We start from the raw sequence: 26,120 nt of genomic DNA, 5'->3' as shown, positions 1-26,120 counted from the left end.
TGAGATTTTTTTTTAAATCGGCTGCTCACAAAGTTAAACAATACCTTTAATAGTTGTCACCCTCTCTCACGCATTCTCTCCGTCTCTTTCACACACACACACACACACACCTGCACACCCACCCTCACAAACACACACCCACACATATTCCAAAAAACACATGAATAAAATAGCACATTCCCCAAGTTTGTGTGTACATGTTTGTCTCTTTTTCTTTTTTTTTCTCGTGACCTTTCTCCTCCCCTCTTGCTTTGTCGACTTCTGTCTCACAAATTGATATTCCACTTAGCATTCCTCCGTTCTTTCATCGTTGTACCCCCCCCGCCTTCTCTCTCTCTCTCTCTCTCAGATGTACTCTGAATAAATACTGTCCATGGTAAGATCTATCACACTTTGTTTTCATTATTGACATAAGTGATCCACTTATAGTGGACTATATATATTTATACATTATCATGATGTTTACAAATAACATTATTCTTTATTGGTATTTCATGTCATTTATACAAGGAGTTTGCATTAAAGATCGAAAACAACTTCAGAATTTTGCAATTAATTAAGAAAAGTGACATTTATTACGTCATCAGTACAATGTTGATTTTGAAAAATGCGAGAATAATATTCATAACTGAAATCCTCCTGTCATTAACAGTAGCAGATAAACATGATAAGGGTTACGTTTGTCAGCCCTTTACTTAAAATCAAATACACGGACTTTGAAAACCCGGGTATTGGAAAAAAAATATTATCAATCGATTCATATAATTATTATTGCCTGCATAATTTTGTTCTCCATATTGATCGTCACAATAATTTTATCGAGTGTGTATAGCATTTCATTTGTACGATTGAAAAAAAGGTCCCCTTAAGTAGAATTTTGAAGTGATTTTTGTAATGAACTTCCTGAACATATTCATTTAGATCTAACTGCTACTTCTTACTTTTTTTGGGGGTGGGGGTCAAGAGATCGATATCAACAAGGAGATTTGGACTAGTTTGTCACACCAGTCCAAGCTTACTATTTTGGATAGCACTTGCTGGTCTTGTGTCGCCAATTAAAAACGTCGAGTAAACATGAAATGTACCCAAAGAAAAGTGCCACTTAAATGCCTCTTTAAGTGTCTACTCACCAATGACACCAGATTCTGTTGAATTAATTTAAGAGTAATTATCTCCTCATGTAACGCCTTTCATTATACTCTTAAACTGTGTCATTGAAGAAATATATTGACGACAAATAGACTTTTCAGATGTCCATGTTTGCTCGGCAAAGCTAATGTTAAAACATAAAAACCACACAGTACCTCCATCTCTGTTGTAACAATCGAATGATTTTAACACGTTGGGACGATTTAGGGTCTGAATAGATATTCAGACGATTCAAAGGCGGGAAAGATAATGTAAAGGGCAGGACGAGATTAAGTAAATAATTATTAATTGATTTGATGGATGGGATTGGACAACACGTGTCTGAAAGCTTTGGTTTGTCAGAAACCCATTTATACTCAGAGTTTGGATGAGGAGAAATGCATGCAGTCGGCAGAAATTACCATAAATAAAATGAACTAAAAAGAGTCACAAATTGAATTCAGATATTTCACGTCAGTTTAGCAGACTTTATATCAGTTATTCACAACCAGCTTCGGTTTCAAGGGCATGCTATCGCTGCTACTCTTCTTTTTTAAACCGATGTGGAATATTACTCGGATTCTTTAGAAACACTTTCTATCTCAATTTCTTCTAGCCACTGGAGACTTGGGAAGACAACAAAAATATGAACATTGGAAGGAACATGGAATGAGTATTCTAATTTGCTACAACGAAACGAAAGTTTTCATGTTTTATAAAAGGAAGTGAGCCTGAAAACACCTTTATTTCTTTTCAACTGTTATGACCTATAGATACAATTTTAACGACCAAAGTTGCTTTTTTAGCACGTCAGGTAATGATACTGCGAAGATGAAAATACTTGAAAAAATTATTTCATGTCATCTAGAGTTATAATTCTTTAATTCTCACAAGTTCTGCTATTCAGTATTCTGCTTCAGGATGTTTCCTCTTAACAGGTCGTGGTGTTAGTTACCATGGTTACTGATATATCATCTGGAATATAAGGTGTATTCTCTGAAACATCTCTGTGTGACAATACATGCACATTCTACAACTAGACTTAGACAAGGCGTTGGGTTGATGATCCAAGATTGGTGGTAACATCCCTGTTTGTCGAGTCAGAAAATGTATCCCAAAGATTGAATAATAAAACAAGTTGATAGCAAGAAAGTTATCCTCTATCTCCATGGGATCAAACATCTTCGTGACCCCCCCCCCCCCCCATTGCCCCGTTGGTATGTATAACCATATCACATTTTGGTTTTGTTTTTCATTGAATTAGTATAAAGGTTTTTCGTAGTCCATGGTAGTGCAGCATAAGGGAATATTACTCCCATAACTTGTACAACCACATTATACCCTCCGTGATCAATGTTTTTAGAAAAAAAAATGACAAAACCGACCGATGGTGAGCTGTATTGAGAAATATAAAATTAGGAATGTAAATAATCTGATAAAGTTTCTCCTACATAATTCATTTGATTGTGATAATATATGATTTTGTTCTTGTTTGCTCGGGACTCTAAACAAAGATGAGGCAAGATATAGAATGTATAGACGATTTTATATAGACAAAATTTATCGTGTCACGACGACTTTATCCAAATAAACTACTTCTCTCATCATGCTCATATTTCCTTAAAATAAGATTACTACACTAATAGAATACCAAAACTGTGTACATGATAATCTTTTTATAAAGAAATCGCTCACAAGCTAAAGTAAACAAATCAAGACAAGAACTTCTCCAGCTGTAGGTTCTTTCTTTCCTCGAACATTGTTTTAGACAAAGAGATGCATTATTCGATACAATGATACCATACTGCAGTAAATATACATCCAGTGTAAGTTTAAAATCAAAATATACACATCAGAGGGAAAGGACTATTTTTCCCCTTGGTGGAAACAAATCATGTTTCTGAATGACAATTATCAGTTTCTATAGGTCTGTCCAAAGAATGGCAAATGTTCTCTGGTTTGAGGATACCCTCTGAGAATTCTTCATGTACTTCTTCTTTGATATCTGGTGGAGATGGCCGTCCTACTTCAAAGTGACATCTCTCTAGAGGAGCCCGGCAAAGCTCTATGCAAACACTCTCTTTCACAACAGGTTCAAGGATCTTAGTGTCTCTGTCGTGGTCATTGACTTCAAACCGTGTTTCGGGGATGATGACAGAATTAACCGTTGTACTGATAGTGGGCCCGCTCACCGAACTTTCAACCCCGACGTCATTGACTGGAAGCTGGATAAGAGATTCGTTTACCTTCTCGTCTGGTTTTTCGATCTTGACTAGGCCAGCCTCGTCGCAAAGTTTTCCTTTGTTAGCGTCGATCTGTTTTTGTCTGATCGTATCGATATGTTTTGGTCCACCAATCTTGTGCTCGGCCGCCTCGGCGTTCGATATACCCTCTGTTTTCTTCCACTTCGTCCGACGATTTTGAAACCATATTTTCACCTAAGGGCAGTGTCAGAAAATGAAAAGAGACAGAGACAGAGAGATATGGATTACATGATATGGTAAAACAGGAACGGGTGAAAAAATCGTGCAGTCCATTATCTTGTTAACACGCGAAGACGATAAGTAAAATGCAAATTAGAGTTTCCGATCCTAAAGACACGTGCGCGTACGCTTGAGGTTTACAAGACCCATCCCTCAGAATAAGGACAGGGCGTCTCTTTTGCGGCGCAGAGGATGACAAGTGACTTCTGAGGGAGTGAAAGCGCGGGAAGCCATGGGGTTGTTGTAAAATGTTGCTCTTCCTGCCTCAACTCCGACGGGCTTTCGAACCTCGCTTAACAAAGAGCCGGACGAGTTGCTACATTTCCTGAACACAACTAATAGGCTTCCTGGAGCGCCCATTACAGCGTTTAGCGCAATCAAAGTATGAGCAAAGACAAATTGGTCGCCAAACGGTGGCGTGTGCCTAATAGCTTCAGCATTCCACAAAACTGGCTCGCGGGAACGCGCGCGACGACAAATTATTGGCATGATGGGGCGAGACAAGAGTAATTACACCATGGGAACGGTAAAATGACTGAGGATATTTTTTCCCTCTTCTCTGAGAGCGTGTTAAGAAAATCACTTGTAATCCCCTTGCTAATCTAGGCTTTTTAACCAGTCAGGCATCGCGATCATTTCCATTTAGAATCGTACTCCACAACCGCACTAACATAGAGCTATATCTGTTCCATTTCCGCTCTTCATAATCCACCATTAATGATATTTACATTTGAGCGATACAAGGGCCTTTTAATCACCATTCAAAACAGAACATCGCTCAGGAGATTAAGACATCATTGGCTTCAAATTGAGCGATAAAAGTGCACCCAACTTCTCCCTAGAACGTATCTCTTTCCCCCTTTCTCCTCCTCCTCCTACTTAAAAAGAATATATACTTCTTGTGAGAAGAAGCAAAAAATGGCGGTGAATGTCGGCAATGGCGCGAGGTTCCTGCGATCTTTCATCAATGCATTGCTAAGTCACGATCCAATGATATAATCCGTACAAATGACAGGAAATGCCACGTACTTGAGGCTACCCTACGCATAATTGCCTGCTTAAAACTGTCTTTACGTTTCCTCCCGAGGAGAACCGAATTTGGTGCGTCCGCATGTGTCGCATCTCAAAATTAATTTCGATCTCTCATCTCCGATCATTGATACGTCCGATATCTTTTGAATCCGTTTTTGTTTCAGACTGTCTTTCCTTTCAAGGAACATGGTTTCTTCCAACAAGGCTCCTGAAACATGTCAAATTACATCTTATCACAGCCTAATTCTACTGCCCACGCTGGGACCGGGGATACATTGTACTTTCGGACTATTCGATCACCATGAATCGATATTCGGTATGAAATGCCAAGTAATAAAACTTCTTTTCACCCACAACAAGAAATATCGTGACGATACTGAAAACCATTATTGACTGAATATGAAACTAAAAAAGTTGGTTTGGGTTTTTCTTATTTTAACATTTCTCTTCCTACAGTGTTAAGAGTTGGGAGCTTATTCATTTTTTATTCGTATTACTTTTATTTTTTCAACTTCGCGGAATCCAATGAAAGCACTTAAACGGCAAATTAGATACATTAAATACAGATTTAAAAAAATCAAACCTCTATTGATAGCTAGGTAGCATCAACTTGAAATATAAAGGTGTTTCATCGTCCACCCTCCCCCTAGCCAATTAAGTCATTTTCTAGGACTTTTAGTCTTAATGAAAATCATCAGTCTTAATCATCCAAGGTTAACGTAACGGCAACGAGTTATCTACCGTAGATATCTCTCAGTTCGAGCGCTTGGTTTCTCGCTCTGAATATGTCACGATTTAAACGCGCGCTGCATCTCTGATTTATAGCGCAAACTCAACGGACCGCAGCGACTCAACAAGCGCGACTGAAAACGAGAAAGTTAGCACGCTCATCGTTTTATTGTGAACAAATATATTATGTATGGCGTTACCATCATAAAGGCGACTATAACCCGTCTTTCAAAGACTTTAATATTCATTACCATGATTGCATCCGTATGGTATAATCTGATAACGTTCACCACTAACATAGGTGCTATAAACTTATTTTCACTAATAAAATATAGGACTACTCTTCTTTTTTATTATTTTATTTTCATTATCTATTAAAACAGAGCAAGACATATTCAGTAAAAGCTGATAAGGTCTTATGGCGGATCTACTCTTAATCAATAAAATTTTTACGAACTGAAAATGCTAGTCTCGGCAAGGATAACGTGAGAACGCAATCATTTTTTATGAAAGAATTTACCACCATTTTACTATCATTCAGACAATACAATCATAAATATAAGTATAAAGTAGTAGCGAATTTACACATAGGTATAGATTCCCATTTTCATGATTATCTCAGACGTGGGAGTTCCTGACAGTGTCTTTTAGGCGTTTTCACATTATTTTGTGTTCGAAGTTTTAAATATGTCATTTTTCACAGACCATGCTTAAAAATAAAGGCAATAATTATTACAATACAAACGATTTTGAATCTCTGAATCTCGTATCTCAGTGAACATCCCGCCATGCGCCAAACTCACGTTACCGTGAAATTCAATCTATAGCGAACTTATTGTACACGTGCATGCTATCGGGAAAAAATGGAACATCCTCAATCTCATAATGGAAGTGATTTCCGCTCCGTAAAATGGCAACAGAGAAGTGGTATGATTACTTTCATTAAATTTCATCCTAAGGAGAAATGGTCCTAACCTATTTTTTATCATAGCCATGTCTAAAGGATGTTTCGTTTTTCCTTTACAATCACATTCGATGGGAGTCTATTAGATGGGATGAATTTGAAGAAGTACACCAAGATCAGGTTAAATGTCAATGACATCGTATATTTGGGGATAAAACATTGTTCTTCTCTCTGTCTTTCATTTTACATTACACTTAATATATGATTTCTTTTAGAAACAAGAAGTTATAGCAATTTTCGCAGTTGATTTGAAAGTCAAACAGGCGTGTTGTATCAGTACAATGTTAACGTGAAGTCACACAATGCAAATCAAGTCAAGAACTCCACATGGCAATTATTTCTACACAGGCAATGACAGAGAGGTTCCACCCTGGACTTCAAGAAGACACTCTGAAACTTTTGATTTCTTTCGTGATGTCGGTTTGGAGCTGCTCATGATACCGTGTCATATATGAATTTCATTTGATATGTATTTAATGCTTTATCATGACCAGAAAGTTCACAGTGTGAACACATTACCATTTCGTAGAAATGGTCATTATGTTAAATTTGACGATTTTCTCGTAGAAACAACAGTGTGAGTGCACACTGTGTAACTATTTTGCTGGGAGGACAGGACGCGTGAACTTTTTCTAAAATATTCGAAAACAAGGGAGAGAAGCTTTTAACGCTTTTGCATTTTGTGAAGTGAAATTGAAGGATTTCATGTATACTTGATGGTGATATCGGGGGCCAATTTTTAGTCAACAATGTAAATTTTCAAAATTTCAGGGGGACAACTGCCCCCTGCCCTCATTCCCCCGCTGCGTACGGCTATGTGTGTAACTCTTTTTTTATACAGTAGGGATGATAAATCAAAAGACTCTTTCTCTCAATTTCCACGCATAAAATTTTGTCATAAATGGTTTTATTTAATTTTGACTAAAAACAAAAATATAAGCCCATTTCCCAAAGACAGTGCCAGGGAGGGGGCAAGAACATGGTTTTATATAATTGCAGGACCACGCAGGCTCCTTCTAAAAAGCTTTTATCATGTTTATCTTAGGGTCGGTAATCCTTGCCGCCCTTAAACTAAGTTAACTCATAGAAAATTAGTTATCAATACCTGTGTATCGGTGACGTTCAGCAGGGAAGCTAACTCGGCCCTTTCACTTGCTGATAGATACTTCTTCACTTCAAACTGCTTCTCTAGCTCAAAGATTTGCCGCCCGCTGAAAGTCGTCCTCGCTTTCTTCTTCTTTTCCTTATTTGAAGGGTCGTGTGGTGAGGAATCGTCGTCGTCATCGTCGTCCCCGGGCAGTTTTCGTTTCGAGATCGAGCTGGTGTCTGATTTGCAGTCCGATATGTCGCTGTCATTTCCTGTATTAAAAAGTGCAATAAAAAAATGGTATTAAATATATCATTTCTGTAACAATTTGTATTGAATTATGTTTTAATCTCATGTAAGGGATGTTGTCTTAGCGAGAAAAGAAGACAAGACAGAACTCTCTTAAACTGTTTGAATTTATCTCGCACTTTGCATAAAATTTCGGCTATTCTGTATAGTTTGAAAACCAATTCAAATGTATTGACTACCTAGCCACTTCCCCCATGCATATATATATATATATATATATATATATATAATATGATATACTCTTTGAAAAAGATATGTGGAATGAAAATTAACTGAATTCTAATATCATTTTTATAACTTCAAGGGCCATACTAGAATCACATGTTTCGAATGAATATCGAAATAGATAATACAATGTCTACTTTGAAACTTAGTGAGTTAAAAGAACAGTTTAAACAACTATGCTTAATATCTTGAGAGTTAAATATTATTTTTTAAATAAACTTTGTTGTTTAAGATTTCTGACAATTGCCTAAACTGTTAAAACAAATATACTGTAAGGTTCATATAGTAAACTGCGCTGTATACAAAAGAATAAACGGTGCTTTTACTGTAGATAAATACTTTGGATAGAGAGAGAATGGATGACAAGGCAAGTTGCTTTTGATAGAGATTGAAGGGGGATGGGAGAGACGTATGCAGACGCGATCACGTAATCTTTACAAAACAAAAGTTTTGGTACGTAATAATATCTTTGGTGCATGTACTTGTGTGTTTGTTAAATCCTGGCGGCTTGGTTTCCCGAATGTACGATACGGTAACGGTCGAATGCGAAGCGTGCCCGAAGGCGCCATATTACTTCGGGGCGCCGCCGCCAGTCCGCCATTGATAGCGCAGATATAGGAGGCAAGTGGCGTACGCCTGTGATCACGGTGTCATCCCACAAGCTCGTTAATGATACATGGCGTTTAAATTTGTCTTTTTTTGCGGCTCGCGTAAACAGTCATCTCGTTCGGTGCATGAATTATATCAAGTACGATCGATCAAGAGTCATACTGATAAGAGTCAACAGAGAAAACATAAGGTTGACATGTGTTTTTAACACTGACGTCTACTTCACGCGAAAATGGACGCGAAGTTGTAGTTTGTCATGGACGCATGGGTACTGCCATATTTTATTAAGTACGTTTAACTCACATGTTCTGCGTATTTGACGAATTACATTAAAAGTATAATTACAACGTAAAAACCATTTACAGTCATTTTAAATTAATATTGCTCTTTTCGGTTTCTAGTATGTACGGGGCGTGCAAAGTTGTATATAAGACATTATTCAAGAAAGAATGGACTCTTAATGGAGCTTAAAAGAATCCGTTGGTGTATAAGGCATACGCGCTTGTGGATGTTCTTATTTCATTTCATTTCATTTATTTTCCATTTCCAATTATCATTTACATTTACAATATTTTTGTTACATACATCTTGATAGAATTATAATCAATAAAACAAAGAAACTTATTATAATCAAGATAACAGGTCGGAAACGGAGGAAGCTGCTAAAAAGCGAAGCTTGTAGGATGCAGCCTCCTATAACATATTCGTATGAACAATGTAAACAAAACACAAATACAACATGGTAGAAATTTGAACTTAAATCTATCTAAATGAATAGTTTAAAAGAAAAAAAAGAAAGAAATAGAAAATGAGAGAAAAAAAGCAAGATCAGTGGTCTCCATATTCTTGCCCCGACACTCACAGCGAATATACAGATCAACAGGAATACGAAAAATATCATATTTCCAGTTTGTAGTGCTCAGTATTTATGAAAAATATAATGTATGAGTGATGAAGAGTTAAATAAACTAACGAGTATGTTGGAGATACTTTTTCAACTTCAGTTAAAAAGAATTTAGGCTTGGGGAATCTTTGATAGTATTATTAAGAGTTTGACATGCTTTATACAAAGCATGTCAAACGATGATGAGTATTTTTGTACAGAAAAGGGGTGAGGAAAATGAGAGAGACCTAAAATATGGACGAGTAATATTTCATGGCCATCTCAGAATGACTCAGACTTGATGATTACGTTGACAATTTTTATATTTCTGTAGAAAATGATAGAGAAGTGTTTATGATGATCCCTATTTAAAATGAATAACTATCGGAACAAGATGAAGTAGTATAACGCAGTGGACTAATGCAGACGAAAATGCAAAATATCATGAGTATGCAAGGTTATAGATATTCGAATATTTAAGAGTTAATTAATACATAAATAGTAGAAAAAGCAAGTGTTTGACGCCCCTCCCACTTTTCACTCTCGCAACTTTCCGCACTTCGTTGACAATTTAAGTGCGTCATGACGTCATTAGTTCATGTGGTATGAATGTAAAATGAGGGGCCTCGACAGCCCGCCGGTACTCCAAACAATCGATCGCAGATAATTACTAGATCGTTCAAAGCTCTTCGATTTCGAAACAAGCTGACTCCATGGGGAGAGAGTAAATGAGAGGGACATGGATCGAAAAACAAAGTACCTTGCTAATAGCTCTTCAAACAGACAATATTTGCATCATTATAGCAGGTAGAAACGCCCCACCCCTAACATTACCCCCAAAGATATCCCGAATGTCCCTGTCTTTAAGATGATGTTCTTGGATGAAGACTTTGCAAAGATTCTTCAAAGTAAACAGAGGTGACAACGCTCGTATTGGACTGGCATCGTCCGCGGGGTATGTTTGATTTTCATACAATTTTAAACACTCGAGTGGGAATAAGTGGTTAAGAGGGGGGACATAAGCCCTCTCCCTGAATCATTCTCTACAACATTTCTCTAATATCGCCTGATTTGATCGATCGGTTGTAAGCGGCATCCATTAATAGAGGCAATAATCAGCCGATTGTCTGGTCCTCCTTTTTATCCGGCGGGACGGTGGCACAATAGACGGAGGGCTTCCTTAAACCCTCGCTTTTCGGCAGTTTCCCTCGCGTGTTTAAAACGCCTTGATCGCAAAAGCTCGTCATTGTTGAAAGTGTTACCCCTGAGCGATTGAGCACACAATAGCCCATTGAAGCACCCGAAGCTATTAAACATTAACCACTTTCGTTCTTTATTGAAAATAAAAGCGACTGCGCTTCTGTATCTTTCTATAACTTGTTCTCCCTTTTGCCGAACACCCTTTACAATTTCTCTTTTCAATCTAAATCGTTGAATGTGTTTATATGTCATCACATGTGAACGTTTATCTCCCTGATGTCCCACTTAAGTATTGATCCGTTTATTGTGACATCTCTCAGTACCTATTTTTTATCGAGTAGCTTAACAGTGTAGTAAAATCACGCGAAATCGTCATTACGCAAACATGTAATAAAATGAGGTCACCACAGTGAATCGATAACAGCGAGAGCGCTGCACATTGCCAGCGGTTCACGGAGATTTGCACGCAAAACCTATGAGAAACGAGCGAGAGCGAACGATTCCACGAGCTCTTCCCCCTTCTTTCCCTTCCCGGCGATTTGTCCCAAAACAAAAGGATTTCTGCAAAGTACGATACTTTGTTTTTCAACTTTATTAGCATTCGATCTATCCGCGCCGATTTTTTTTTTACCGTGGCATTTTGTTATAAATTACCAAAAGAACCTGTACATCAGTTTTGCCGAGCTGAATAAAACGACTGATAGGCGTTTATGACAGCCGTCATTCACGTAAACTTTTGTATCCGATATGTAAACTTTCATTCTACACGTAGTGTACTGATCAATATGCACACAACGTCGTACTTGAAGGTTCGTTATAGTATTAATATTCATAGGTGATAGCAACGGGGAACATAAGATTGACATGTACAATAAAAACCAGTAAAAACTATTTAAAAATGATGAGTCCTTGATGCAGTTCACCGACACAGTGAAGGATCAGAATCGTCAATTACAAAACAGATGAACATGATGAAATTATAAAACTTACATGACTTGTCCAATATCGCATGAATCATTAATATCCCTTATTTTTCCTTTGGCTTATGACTGTTAAGTGCAGAAAAGGGGGAAACGGTGAATAATTTGGTACTGGCTGTATGGTCCCGTGGTCAGTTAGCGTGCATGTTTGTAGGCCTACATTCACAATGATTACGTCGATGGTCAGAGAACAATTTCCCTCATTCATCTCAATCCTCTCTTATCATGCTTATCATTACATGTATCATGTGTATACCAGGGAGATGGGGTTTAGTGTGTGCATTAACGTGTGCATACAAGGAAAGATAGCCGAGGTATAGGCCTTAGTTTGTGTGTAAGTTCATTGGGCATGTTGGGTCGTCTCTTCGGTCAAGAGCGTGGGTGCTGTGTGCATCATTGCACGGTGCAAGCTTGTGTGTCAAATACGCGCGAAACGACTAATAACAGGCTACAAAAATCACTCGACCATGCTGCCGCTATGCGAATTCGGTGTGCGAAGATTACGTAACTTTCACCGAAATTAACGCTACACCGTAATGACGATTTCTCGTTATTTTACTACACTGCTTAAGGGAACATAAAGACCCCCTTTCCTCTACCTGAAAAGAGCCCGCTCTTTACTACTTAACTAAACTGTCGTAATAGATTAATGGTATTCAGCACAAGCTTCGCATTTAACAGTTAAAGAGGATTATTTTTAACTGGATTACATTTTCAACCTTATTTTTTTCTATAGTTTAAGGAAAATAATTTAAAAGAAAGGGACGCGATGTTATTCGTGATACGGAGTGATACAATATGGAATGGTAACGAAGTTGATTATCATTTTTCATTTCTTTATTTCCGCTGATTTAGGTTTTTACCTCCAGTAAACAAATTCTCTAATGAAGTAATCAAATATGTTAAAATATGGCCATTTGAAAGTACTTGCAGATGGCTATAAAAATTAGACTTCCAAGTTTTAATATCTGCAGTTAAACAAGACAAAATAACAAGAAAATGGTGATGTCATGTTAAAATGGCCGCATTTCCCTTTTAAAAATAGTGTCAGTTTCGTCAAAAACTGATCAATAAATCTTATCCCCTACAGCATGTACAGGTTATAATTTGATCTTTTTGCTTAAAACCATGGACCCTGCAACACAGCCGTTTGAGATGAGTTGTAAAGAGGTCTCTATAAACCGATAATAATTCTGCTAAGTTCCCGGTCAGTGTATTCAACAGAAAATTATGTGCATGCAACACTTAGCTGATTTTGATTACATCATTGCCATTTAGCGATTGATTAAAAACCTCGGCGCAACGGAGCCACGATGTTCGTAACATCCAAGCCAAATTGCAATGGTTCATGGACCATATTTAGAAAATGTGTTTAATGGCACCTTAACTACGCAAGGAGACATTTGGATAGTTTCATCGGTGCTACTATATTCGAAGATCTCAAGCATGTCGAGTAAGGGTGTACAAGAGTAATGATTGCAGGGGATGGACCTAGGCTAATAGACTCATTAGAATTGTTAAAGACATCGGTAATGTGTCAGCCGAATAACAAACTGAAGTAGAAACACGCATAGCTTCCTGACTTCCTCTATTAATTGCGTCGAAGATTTCCCCCGTCGCTCCTGCATCCATCTCGATTTTTTTTCGTGTCCCCCTCTGCCTGTCAAGTAATACCTCCCCCCTCTCTTTCTCTCTCTCTCTCCATCTTGCCCTCTCTCATTTTCACACCTCGCACCCCTCATTTACATTATTTTCCTTATCCATACCTCGATGTCTTCATCTTTGTAGCTGGATATCTCATAAGTCACCATAACCATGACAACTCCCCTCCCCCCCAATCTTTCTGTCTACACCCGCCCCACCTTCTCTCCTTACCCCCCCCCCCCTTCCACTTCCCCGTCTTCTCTTCGTTCACTGCGTAACATGTCAGCTTTAACTGCTTCATTAACGCCTCCAACCAAGGTACACTCAAGTGATAGGTACACAATCAAACGCAATCTAAAGCCACTTAACGACTACTGTATCTAGCATTCTAAGGTCTGTCCTTTGTTGAGAAACGACATTCTAATAAGAATCGGAAAGTTTTCATTTGAAGAAAAAAAACGATCTTGATATTTATTTCGTGCGGTATTTTACATATTTTCATCGGGAAATGGTTAACAATTGATTCTTTAAAAGGAACCTCCCTGTATTAACCAAGAGAGTGCCATGTGAGTTAATACACAAACCAGGAGCCCGAAGATAAATAAAGACAAACATCAAAACATTGTGATGACGTTGTTTAAGTAAACCTGAAACGGTTGAGTTGAACAATTACGAGTAGGTGATGGGTTTGTTTTATAGAATGACAGACAGGGGAAATGGCAGCCGAAACGGGTCAGGAGAGTTCGAGTCTCCTAATGGTCACTTAAACACACTGGTCATACTATCTATCGATAAGAACCCATCACATCCTCTCCAACGACTATAATGGCATGCCCATCACATCTTGGCCAGTTAGGCGAACACCTTTTTCTTCTGATCTAATTAAGAGGGGCTGCACGATTGACCATCCAGATGCCATTTCTGTTTGTGTGAGTGGATGTGAGTGAATCAGTGTGTTTGTCTTCGGGGGGTAGAAAAAGTAATTAAGAAATGCAACATTTCTAATGTTAGACACCCCGTTCCACTTCAGACTAGTATTTCGTCCATACCAAATGCTTCTTATAATGTTCCTTTTGGGGAGCCATTTGGGGGATTATTTTCGGGTTTATTGCTTTATGGCTTCCGAATGAATTGTTGGATTAACTGCCGTTTTCCTCCACTTACCACACGCCATCAAGCAGATTTTTTGCTGTAAGATGTGCGACAATGTCATCGAAAATACTAAATGAAATAAGTAAAACGGGAATCGGGAAAGCTGTAAGCAGGAACATTTTGCATGCAATAGTGATGTATCGATCTCACATTCTTCGAGAAGCATAATTTGTCCAAAAACTTACATCGATGAATATTGTTTAAAACGGGGGTTCAGATTGTTGGTGAATCTCATCTTCCGTTTCAATAAAAAAACGTTTACAATTATTTAAGAATCATTTCACTGATCTACAATGAGAAGTAGACTTATATCCCTCTAAGAATTTTTGTTCTTTTTTTTACCCTTGTCATTTGGTGAGCTTTGTCGCAAAATTGAAGACATAATGTGGTTTTCACATAGCTTTGTGACGAAAAAAAAAACAATAATTTGGTGACAAGTGGATCAATTCAAATTTGATATATTGTGTCTCCACGAGTGTTGACTGGAAAAAACAAGCATTTTTGTACAATATATTACTTGATAAAATTACCACGTGAATGTTCTGATATATGTTTAATTATGTATATGTATTTTATGTTATGCAGGGCCTCCTAGTATAACAGTATTTTAATTACTGATGGGGCTACCCTGTTGAATAAAGACGAAATATATAAATAAATAAATATGGCAAAATGATATTTTCAACAAAATACATGTACATTTATGTCAGTCTTGGTTATATTCACCGTGTATAAGGGAAATGCTTTTTTTTGGAGATAAGCTTTTTATACCTTTTGTAGTTCAATGAAGAAACCATTGTTGTTCATCTATGTGAAGGTGCATTGGATTTAGGAGCCAAAACCAAATCCGTCATAGTCACCCATTTGCTTTCAACCAGTCAAGCATTATAAAATAGTGCTCTTTTCATAATTTTAACAAGTTGAACCATTCAAATAACAGGAGGAACTTAGTACAGAAAGCAATACATTCATATCGATACTTATCAGAAAAGTCATAAAAGGAATATTCATTAAATGAGCAGTTGATTTATATTAAAGAAAAATAAGCACGTGCCAAGAAATCATGGATAGTTCAACTAAAATGTTTATTTTTGTTTAATTCCGCTAAAAAAACTTTGTTTATATTCTAGTTACCTCTTTATGCGCCTTGAGCACTCTGCAGAGTAGCTTTAGAACTTCATAAGTTACTGAATTATTAAGTTGACTGAACTAATTGAAAATACTTATTGAAAGGATAACAAGTTATTATAAAATTGCAGCTTTGTTTTTAGTCATACATTATTATCATTATCATCATTGTTCCTGATGTATACATGGATGTGGTCCTATATACTTATTCCCGTGTGCACTGCATAAAATTCAACCGGACCCTCGAGGAGAAAAACAGCAGCACAAAACGGGAATAAACCAAAACAGACAAAAACAACATTTAAAAGATGAGTTCATTGAGGTACTTAAGGGGGTTAAAGCACTAACTAAATTTTGTTGCTCCTAGCGTGTAAGGATCATTCACTAACACTTCCTTCACGGGCTTCCGCTATTTCCGCACTAATTGCCTCTAATTGTTACATAATGACGTACACTGCTCTTCAGATGGTACTCATACAATAAGATGGCCCCCTTTCTCCCTCTCTCTCTCTCCCTCTCTTTATTCATTCTGGGCTTACTATTAAAGCAGTTTCATTCGTAACTTCTTAATTTATTGGAAAATGGAAAGTTATTTTTAAAAGAGAGAGGGCATCAATCATAATCTTTATGTTGATTCCTTGAAAAATGAGACTGACAAGCTACTTCTTCCGTTTACCCACCCCCATAATTTTAGCCCAATTGGAATTCACTCTACCTTACAGTACGTAGCTTGTATAGATATGGCTCTACAATGGTCATCAATTTATAAGATTTGTTCCTGTTGTCTCCATATTTTTATTTTGCAAGGAAAAAATATGATTTTAAAACGAATGCAAAAGGTATGTATACTTTTAATTGAAGTTGGAACATACTTGTGGAATGTCTAAATTTGAGAATGTTATCGATATCAATACTCACGTGGCAAATGTTAAAATATTTTGAAATACATGAGAAAAAAAATCGAACAGATGCTAAATCCCTTCCCATTTAGCTAGAGTTATCATGCAAACTTGGGGTGTAGAGTATTTATTATGAACTCATAATTTATCTAATTCGTTAATGTATATGTTATGAATATTAGACGGGCACATATCATGACCTTCGTGGAACATTTCACGCAGTGATCTCGCCAGCGCACCGATACAAACCCATTACCTATTATACTTTAGTTAACTCATGAAGCTTTTCATGATCAATGTCACAGTTACACCAACAAAATGAGCCCCAATCAATCGATAGCATGTCATTGGTAATAACGTATAGTGGCTTTGGTCGATCTGAGGTTTGTATCACCGTTAAACTGTCGCACTCGAAAGTAAACTGCTTGGAAGCCAATTCACGCTGTCTGTGCATTAGTTGACCAATACAAATTAAGGTCTCTATCTGATATGGCCTAGAGCTGCTTTTAACTCACTTTGTGTGCTTCATTTTTAGCATTCTTTGCTCTATTTTTAATCCGTCAAACGGTCTAATTTGTGATTTTTTTCATCAAGGGAATCCTACTAGCTTCCTTCATTCAATTTGTGTCAGAGCAAAAATCAAGGTTTGAAATAGATTCTGAGATTATATACTAGTACTTGTTTCTCGTAAATGTCACACACATACATATATGTATGTGTGTGTGTAACATTTATGATAAACAATTATAATCAAGTATCTCTAATTATGTATATAATATGCTGGTCGGAAATAAATAGTACCATAATAAAATATGTTAAATAGCCCTTTGTCGCATTGGTAATTTGCAATTTACTGTCAAAATCGCTGTTTGCAATTGTCCAACACTAGTAGAACCTAACTTCACTTGGGAGAAACACAATTATATATGAAAGTAATTTCTTTCATGATCATTGGAGCCCAGATCATATATCATTCGATTTACAAGATTTACAAGATCATTAGATTCACAAAGTATCCATTGCAGGACAGATTTTCAAGAAGGATGCCATTCTGTTTACCAAAAAATAGGTTAATGACAGAAAGACGCAAAAGACACAGAAAATTCAGTTATAAAAAGGAGGCGCGATAGCTCAGTCGGTAGAGCGGGGGTTTCGGATTCCGGTGACCCGGGTTCGATTCCCAAGTGGTGCGCTAGTGCCCTTTGGTAAGGCATTTATCCTCATTACCAGGTCCCTCGGAGGGACCTTAAGCCGTCGGTCCCCTTGTTGCTTGCTCACAGGCATTCGTGCTTTCTTAACAGTCAGGTAAAAAACTTCGATATAACAAGATTCGTTTGGACTAATGGGTACCCCTCGTGACGTCGCGATGGTATCTCCCAGTAAAAATGACACATCGCTGATAAGTTGTTGATTAGGATGAGAAGTGCGGTGTGACAGCCAGACATCGTTAAGTAATTATCGACATGGTTAGAAGTACCATGTTATTGCTATGTGAGGGGTATGCCCCCCCCCCCTCAGTGACACACATTGAATTGATTTACTATCGTCTATGATGAATGATGAAGTGGAGTCATTAATTTTATTTCGATACAAGCATGAAAAGAACACGAATAAAGGGTTGGGAATACATTATCACCATTCTAAAATTCAGAATGAAATAAATGTAATAAATTTGGACAATATAATCTTACATTTTCTGGTATCAAATAAAGAATATGGTATCGCCCAGCGAGCATTTTGTAACGAAAAATACATATCATTGCCAATGATTGCAATAACAACCATACTTTGTCTTCTTGCTGTTCGAACAAGTATAGTATAATTTCCCTAATAATAATAGTGAATTCATGAAACGCATTCTATTATAGACTAATATTTCAAAACACTTTATTTTGTGATTTTTTTATTAAGATATTTCATAAATGCTAGTATTTGCAATTGATTATAACTATCGACTTCTCATCAATATGTAATTGGGACTAAATGGGTTTAAATAATTATATGAAAGAATCATGGATAAAAGATATCACATTTTAAAAGTAATAATTTTCTTTCAGGATTGAATGAGGAGACAACTTAGGGTATAAGATAATAATTTACCATTGAATTATGTATGCAGCAATGCGAACTCATCATTGAGCCATCACTGACTAAAGTTCGACATTAATTTGCACTTGTCAATAAATGATTCGCTCAGAGACTGTGTTCGTCTCCAAAAACCTCGGAAACTCAGATTTAAAGTAATTCATTTGAATGTGAAGTGGTTTGCCTTTGACAATGGACCTTCATCGCATAATAACGGGGCATTTAATCGATGCGTTCCATTAATAACATATTGCGTTTCACAATTACTTCTTGTATCAACATATCAGAGATTCGGGGTCGTTCAATCTATATTTTGTATAGCTGTCGTTTGTAAATTCTTTCATAATAATGTGCTTTGTTTGTTTGTATTTATTTCCATTATATACATGCTCAATTTAACAAAACGTACAGATCATTATGGAGGATGGCCCATTTCAGCGGTATTAATAAAATACCACTGTTCGAGTGGTCGAGTTATTAGACCATGATCATTTCTTTATCATTATTTTTTTACATTCTAACTTTCTATATACGATTTGTAATTTTCATTCTTTGAGTAAAATAATTCAAAATCTATTGTACTATCATGTTCACTGGATTACTTGGTATACTCAGCAAACACTGTGGTGTTAACCGGTGTACATATATAGAGGACCACACCAGTTATTTTACACCGGTGTTAAATTGGTGGTGTTAGTTTTACACCTATATGTGTTATTACAACACCTATGGTTGTTACATTTACACTCTTTGGTGTTAAGTTCAATCTCTAGGGTGTTATTTTAACACCTCAGGGTGTGGTCCTCTATTATCACCAATTGGTGTCAGTTTTAACACCACAGTTTGTACTTTTTCAGTGCTGCTGGTAGAATTATTCTGAATACAATACTTCAATAAACTTTCAAATTAAAATGATAATCAAAGACACCACAGAGAAAGGTATTATATCTACTCTGCGCATTGCTCGAGTCCCTTATTTTCATTATGACCCTGACTTTGGCTCGCTTCCATCCCAACATTTCCAATACACGAGCTTTCAACCAATAAATATTCCCTTCCGAGTACTCATTTACTACACCTGGGTCGAGTGCATCGCAAAGTGAGAAAGCTCTGATTGAAAGTCACGAGTTATTAGACCATGAGGATTTCTTTATCATTTTTTTACATTCTATTTTTGCTTCCCATACTCTTTACTATTCTCTTTTTCCACCTGGAATGTTTATAGCCATTGTGTTACTGTTTTATTGTTACTCTATGCATTATACTTGAAAGCCCATCTCTATATAGCCCGACTTCAGTCATGAAAATAGAAATAATTGCGTATTTTCTTTCTCTTTCGGTACAAAGTGTTTATAAACATCATCTCAGGATAAAGGTTTGTTTGAAACTGTCCGATAAAACAGTCAGTTTGTGATAGAGGTAGTTAAACGGCCATATTAATGATATAATGAAACATATACCCATTTAGTTTTTAATGAGTATTGCATTATTTCCATATTCTCCACATTTCCTATTTCTTCAATAGTTGTAACCTATAATATTTCATCCATTTATTTATCCCCACTTTTTTATTTCCTCCTCCATAGAACCTACTGGAAGCCGAATTTAACATCTCAGAATATCACGCCGATTATCTCTTTTCATCAAACAAATCCATATAAAGGAATGCCCCCCCCCCCCTCCACCACCAACACCACATACGCACCCGTGCTCTCTCTCCCCTCTCTCTATGTTCCCTGCCACCGTTTACCCCCAAACCCAACACCCTCTTCTTCAATCCCACTTTCCTCATTCCCTAAAGCCCATAATGGGTCGTCCATCTATCGGAAACATGGCAGAAACACATTTTGTTTAAAATGCCGTCTAATCAATAGGGACGTCTGCAGCCGTCCAATTATTACTGCATTAACCAAGCGTTTAACTGTATTGATTCCACTCTCTCATGATAAAAGCCAATAGACCGAGCAAAGCCGCTTACATGCAAATTTAAACGCCCCTTGACAAGGCTGTGGGAGTGCCTTGTGACCTTCAAATGCATAGTACATACGACGTTAGTAGTCGGATTTGGTCTCATATGTACTTTTAGGGTATATCTTAGGTGGCGCCGTGGTCGACTGGTCTGAGACACCTGACTGAATCATTAGATACATGGCAGGCCGGGATTCGATTCTGGTCCACGGCTCCTTGGGCAAGGCATTTCCGTAACACTCTTTAAAAATGTTAGGCAACATACTGTACACACAACAATTGGTTAAAATATTTACCCAATTCTGGATAGTTTTAAACCAATAATGTGCGCTTCGGGTGAAAACTACCCAGAGTTTTAGCTGCATTTAGCAACTTTTTAGAATATTTTAAAATGGCACTGTAGATACTCCACACCAGACCTGCAAAATATAGTACGACAATACACCAGTCGGTGGACTGTACTTTATCATCATCATCAGAAGAAGAGTTGGATACATTTTTTAACCAATTGTTGTGTGTGCAGTATGTTGCCCAATATTTTTAAATTGTACGCACTGCTTTTTTCAGTGTAGTAATATAACATTTGGTATATAACATAGGAAAAACACAAAACACAATGAATACATACAATGGTAAATGCATATAGGAAGAGATAACACAAAGATGGATTGTATAAGAAATGCAGGTTGCAAACAAAGAATAGAAAGGTAAAACACAAGGGAGACTATTCAAATGCAGAATCTGTCTATGTAGTCCAAATTGTTGAGAATGTCAGAAATAATTAATATAGTTATAGAACGTAAATTAAAATACTTTGAGCATTATCAGTACCAAAGTGTGATCGTGTTTGAAATAAGGTGCCCTTGTCGTGTTTACTTAGACCCATTATTATATTCTTTAAAATAAACAAATATGCTGCAAGTCAAAGACCGAGGCCCATGTATTTGTAGCGTTTGGGAGGAAACGTTTTTTTTATTGTATTTACAAAATAAATCAACATTCCTGTGTTGTCGTATCAATTCAATTCTGACTGAATAGAAAGCATTCTTTAATATTAATCGTTCCTGACGAATCTTGTTCTTTAACGGATCAACTTGTGAGAAACTACAATCTTCACCTCGAGATCAAATGTTGGGAATACATTACATTGCACTATACATGTACTTGGCTCACGACCTTTAAAGTTAAACAGTCAATTGCAAAACACTCATGTGTGTAATTATTTTTATTTCATATTATGTTATATATTATTATGGGACTTAAAACTCGCACATGCCTTAACTCTTTTATATGATAAAGTATATAATACTAACCGGCCGGGAGCAATCAACATTTCGTATTTTTTTTAGATTATATACGGGACTCTATTTGAATAAAAAAAACACTAGTAGATTGCCAATAAACTAGGGGGGAAAAGTAAAGTCAACTTTGAAATTATAGCTGTAATATGCTTATTTTTATTTGAACCATTATCAATTTGTAAAATTAAAGTAATAAGTTATGTCATACCTGTTAAATTTAGAAAGTTTATCTGATACCATTAATGGACATTTTGTTAAACCCACAAACTTGAACTGCTATTTACATCATCATTTAAGAATTTAAATAATAACTTTAGTTTTTAATTTAACATCTTCAGTAGAGTTATAAAAAATGTAATTTTCCCTAGCATTTATTAATTTGTTGAAATTTCATCCAAAATAGTTGAATTTGGGGAAAAGAATCGCTGCGCCATGAAGATGAATTACAAAAGTCAATTTTTAAAAAAACTTACAAAATACAGTCGTTCTAGAACAAAACAAGAATGGATATCTAGCGTGAACAATTTCAAATTATCTCGTGTTTTATCATGTGTACTGTATCTTTTTACTATACTTTGTATATTTTGCTACTTGTTAATGGGAAATCAAATAAATCCTTTTCTGTTCTCTCTTCTATGTCTTTGTCACTTTTTTGTCTTTTATAGTTTATATACATCGACCTTTTCTACTTCTCTGTTATTTGATCACATAGCCTTTTATAAAACTTTCTCCCTTTTTTGTAAATCGAATCGTTTAGAAGCACTCATCCGTACTTCGACCCGTCTCCGATAAACGCTGTTGAAAACGTCAAATTGAATAGGAGGAAGGCGATTGTTGCTCAAATCACTCCATACATTCTAAACCTTCCAATTTGCACATCTCCCATCGCTAGAGATTCAAATAAGGGCCCTTCTAAGACGGTACATGTCAGAGTTGTAACACTTGACTCTACTTTTCCTTCGCGATACAATACACCGATGCGTGTAAAACAAATACACCCAAGTTCAAAGAAAACACCTTAAATGCGACAGTTTCAGATACTTAGAAGGCGGAATGAGAGGTCACGAAGAATATGGTGATGGGCGCTGAAAAACGGCGACATGTCGAAAGTGAGTATTTGTGGCAGATCGTCTAAATTAACGTGTAATTCGACAATAAAGACGTCAATGTACACACTAACATCAACCGACTTTGATTGCAGACGTATTAAGTGAGCCATTACTATACTTATAATTTGCCTTTAATGGCCAGAAAATTACTCCCGAGCTCGCAACTCACTCACTAATCACTTTACACTGATCGTAAATCGGTGACAAGCGACTATAAACCTTAAAATGGTTTCGATAAAGCTAAATGAGTAGCAGAGAATAAATTTGTTAAAGTTGATGCGGTAATGTGTTGAGATGCCATAAACCTGCCCGTCTGCGTGCTTTAGCAATGCAATCAACGGTAATTAATGCATCATTGAAACTTGCTTAAAGGCGGTGAGAAAAAAAAGGGTAATAATGGTTGGCACTTACCACCTGCGTCGCCGTTTATCAGGTCAATTGTCTTATCGTCTAGCCCTAGTTTAGAATGTTTATGGCTAAGCAAGAAATGAGTGTCACAAGATGCTGGGTCGTGTTTCGTCTTCTCGTAACCCGACTTCTCGACGGCGTGTTTGAAAGAGGCACGGAGTCCACGACAGTGAGCGTGAAACTCAGCTGCCTGAGCCAGCGTGGTCGCATCCCAGGGGCAGGCCGACGATCGACCCAGGGCTCCCGACTGCGAGTGATGGTAATGGTAGTGGGCGTGATGTCTATCCACTGCCGAAGCTGCGGCGGCCGCCACGGCTGAAGGGTCGGGTGGGATGCCCAATATATCGGAAATGAAGTACGGCGTTACTCGCTTGGTGGGAGGCCGGTAGGTGTGGGGATGCCATGTACCGACGGCTACCAGAGGCGGGAAGGCAGGGCCGAGGGGCGAGAAGTGTGGAAGAGGGGTGAATTTCGTAGAGTGGACTGGGGTAAACGCCATTAGTTCTGGTGGACAATGCGGAAACATCACAACTTACAAAATATATGCAGGATAATTTTTAGTTCTCCAACTCAGTCAGTTTATCCCAAGCGCCTTGTGTCAATTTTGCGATGCCGATGAGCTCAGAGATGAAACGGTCCCTTATATTAAAAATAATGTGTTAATTGTAAAAACTGAACAGGTCCATTCAAACAAATTTTCAGCAGCTTTCCATTTCCCCGTATAATAAAAAAAGGTGAAGACCTCACTTCATTTTACTTCCAATGACCTCCATTGAAAAATTTAAAGTCCAACTCTTTACAAAAACGTATTTCCTTTCAAAGGTGCAAGAAAATAAATCAGTGTTTCCTTTGAAACATTTATTTTCTAGAACTGAAGAACAAACAGTAAGTACGGTGAAATCTCAAAGCTTGGGGCCGAGGTTGCCAAATTTCCAACAGTCCTTCCAAGTCCTCGTCGATTTGCTGAAATGACAAGCCCTCTGCAAAAGGCAGGATTTTATCATTAATCCATGTCTTCATCTATTAAATCATCGTCATGAGCATGCCACCAGATTAAAAATCAAGAGTTGGAGGCAAAGAGCCAATTTCAGGATCCGTTTCTCCGAGATAGAGAGAGTTTGCGAGAGAGAGAGTTGGTCGCCTAGAGCAGGTGATTGTTAAAGTGAGATGAGATGAGCTGCTATCAGTGGGCGTGTATATCTGTCTCGAGACGTGAATAGAATGGGGGCTGTCCCAAACCTTACACGGACTAGTGGTCCTCCCGGCGGCGAAGCTTTCTCGTCGGACAGATACGAGAGTGTGTTTCTTGCACGCGTGCGCACACAATCTGCGCACGCAATCGCTTTTTATGGTATCCCACTTCTGACCAATCTGTGATTAATTGAGTTCTTTTACAGCCGTCTAACAAACGAAAAATAAATGAACAAGAACATCATTATCAAGAGATCATGCAGCAGTTGTTGTTTTTATTTTTGATTGGGTGTCACATTCGCAAAGAAGTGTATTATATACGTTTTCACATGGTACTTTCATAATCGTAAAAAGTTTTTATTTTTAAAATAAAAAAGTTCTTCTATATATAGTTTTTCTTGTATTACGTTTCGAGATAAGAAAAAAAGTTGTTGTTTTTTCATAACCGAGACGTCAACTCTATGACTCTATCACTATTTCTATGAAATGTCCTACAATTATGTCAATCAAACTTTATTGGGCACTTGTTATTTCTATCTTATGCAAATACAGAAGATGGGGTGATAATTAGCTGATTACACAATCCATAATATGCATTTGTGCACAAACAGTCATGATCAAATTATTATTTGAAGATTATTTCTGAGAAGCTATTAAACATACTTCAGGTGGAAGGAGGATTGTAATGCATTAACAACTATCTGACTATATCATAGGTTTTAACGCATCACAAATGCTTCTCATGGGCTGCGGAACCGGGGGTCTGGGGGATCAGCCCCCACTTTTTACAGTAACCATATAAAAAACATAAAAAATTGAGATCGTTCAGCGCTCCCTGTTTCTCTTTTAAAATAATTCGATATGTTCAGTCACCAGCATGGTTATTCATATTGGGTATTTCCAACATGTCGAAAATATGAATGTATCATTACGTATATTTTTATTTCTTCAGAACTCTTATACAATCTTTTCACATTCGATTTTTTTTTCCACATTCTTGTAATTAATATCAAAATGGTTGCAAACGTTTACACACTTTATTGCATGTTTTTGAAACATTTCTCGTCTTGTTCGAGAATTTGTAACTGTGCATATACCATGAATGTATGATATACTATAAAGAATTAAAAGAATGGAGTCACATAAGGCTATAGATTATGAAGATAACAATGGATATGTAAGTAGGTTTCCATTGTTTCTTCGGGGTTTCTCGATTGGCTGTAATAAATCATTATACATTGTGAAAAGAATGTGATGTGACGAGATGATAACCTAATAAATTAGGAATTGACATTAATTTTGCATTCAGACTCTCGTCGTTTTGATTTTTTCAATGACAGTTGTCAGTTCTGGGGCCCGTTGCAGAAAGAGTTGCAATCAATATGCGCAACTTGATTTTCAACCAATCAACAGCGCGCAGCGGGACTTGCGATTGATTTTTTTTGTACTTGCGTTTAAATGCAACACTTTCTGCAACGGGTCCCAGAAGTCTTATTAATCTTTCCCAAGATATGCATTGATATATAGACAACGCGATTATTATGAAGATTTTGTAATGGTTTACTAAAAGAACAAGGAAATGTTAGACTAAATCAAAACAATTTCA

The 26,120-nt window shown here is 37.1% G+C and overlaps 1 protein-coding gene across 1 annotated transcript; it reads right to left on the bottom strand.

Annotated features, from left to right (window-relative positions):
* Positions 1-2,223: 2,223 nt before the first annotated feature.
* Positions 2,224-24,661, bottom strand: LOC121425033 (homeobox protein HMX3-like). Its single transcript, XM_041620973.1, has 3 exons — positions 23,327-24,661; positions 7,442-7,695; positions 2,224-3,566 (listed from the first exon to the last, which is right to left on the bottom strand). Exons 1-3 carry the CDS (start codon positions 23,847-23,849, stop codon positions 3,021-3,023), a joined length of 1,323 nt encoding a protein of 440 aa, XP_041476907.1. The 5' UTR covers positions 23,850-24,661; the 3' UTR covers positions 2,224-3,020.
* Positions 24,662-26,120: the final 1,459 nt, after the last annotated feature.

This window comes from Lytechinus variegatus, chromosome 12 (assembly GCF_018143015.1).
Source record: "Lytechinus variegatus isolate NC3 chromosome 12, Lvar_3.0, whole genome shotgun sequence".
NCBI classification, from domain to species: Eukaryota; Metazoa; Echinodermata; class Echinoidea; order Temnopleuroida; family Toxopneustidae; genus Lytechinus; species Lytechinus variegatus.
The sequence above is the reverse complement of the archived record's forward strand: the minus strand, read 5'-3'. Positions and strand labels throughout refer to the sequence as shown.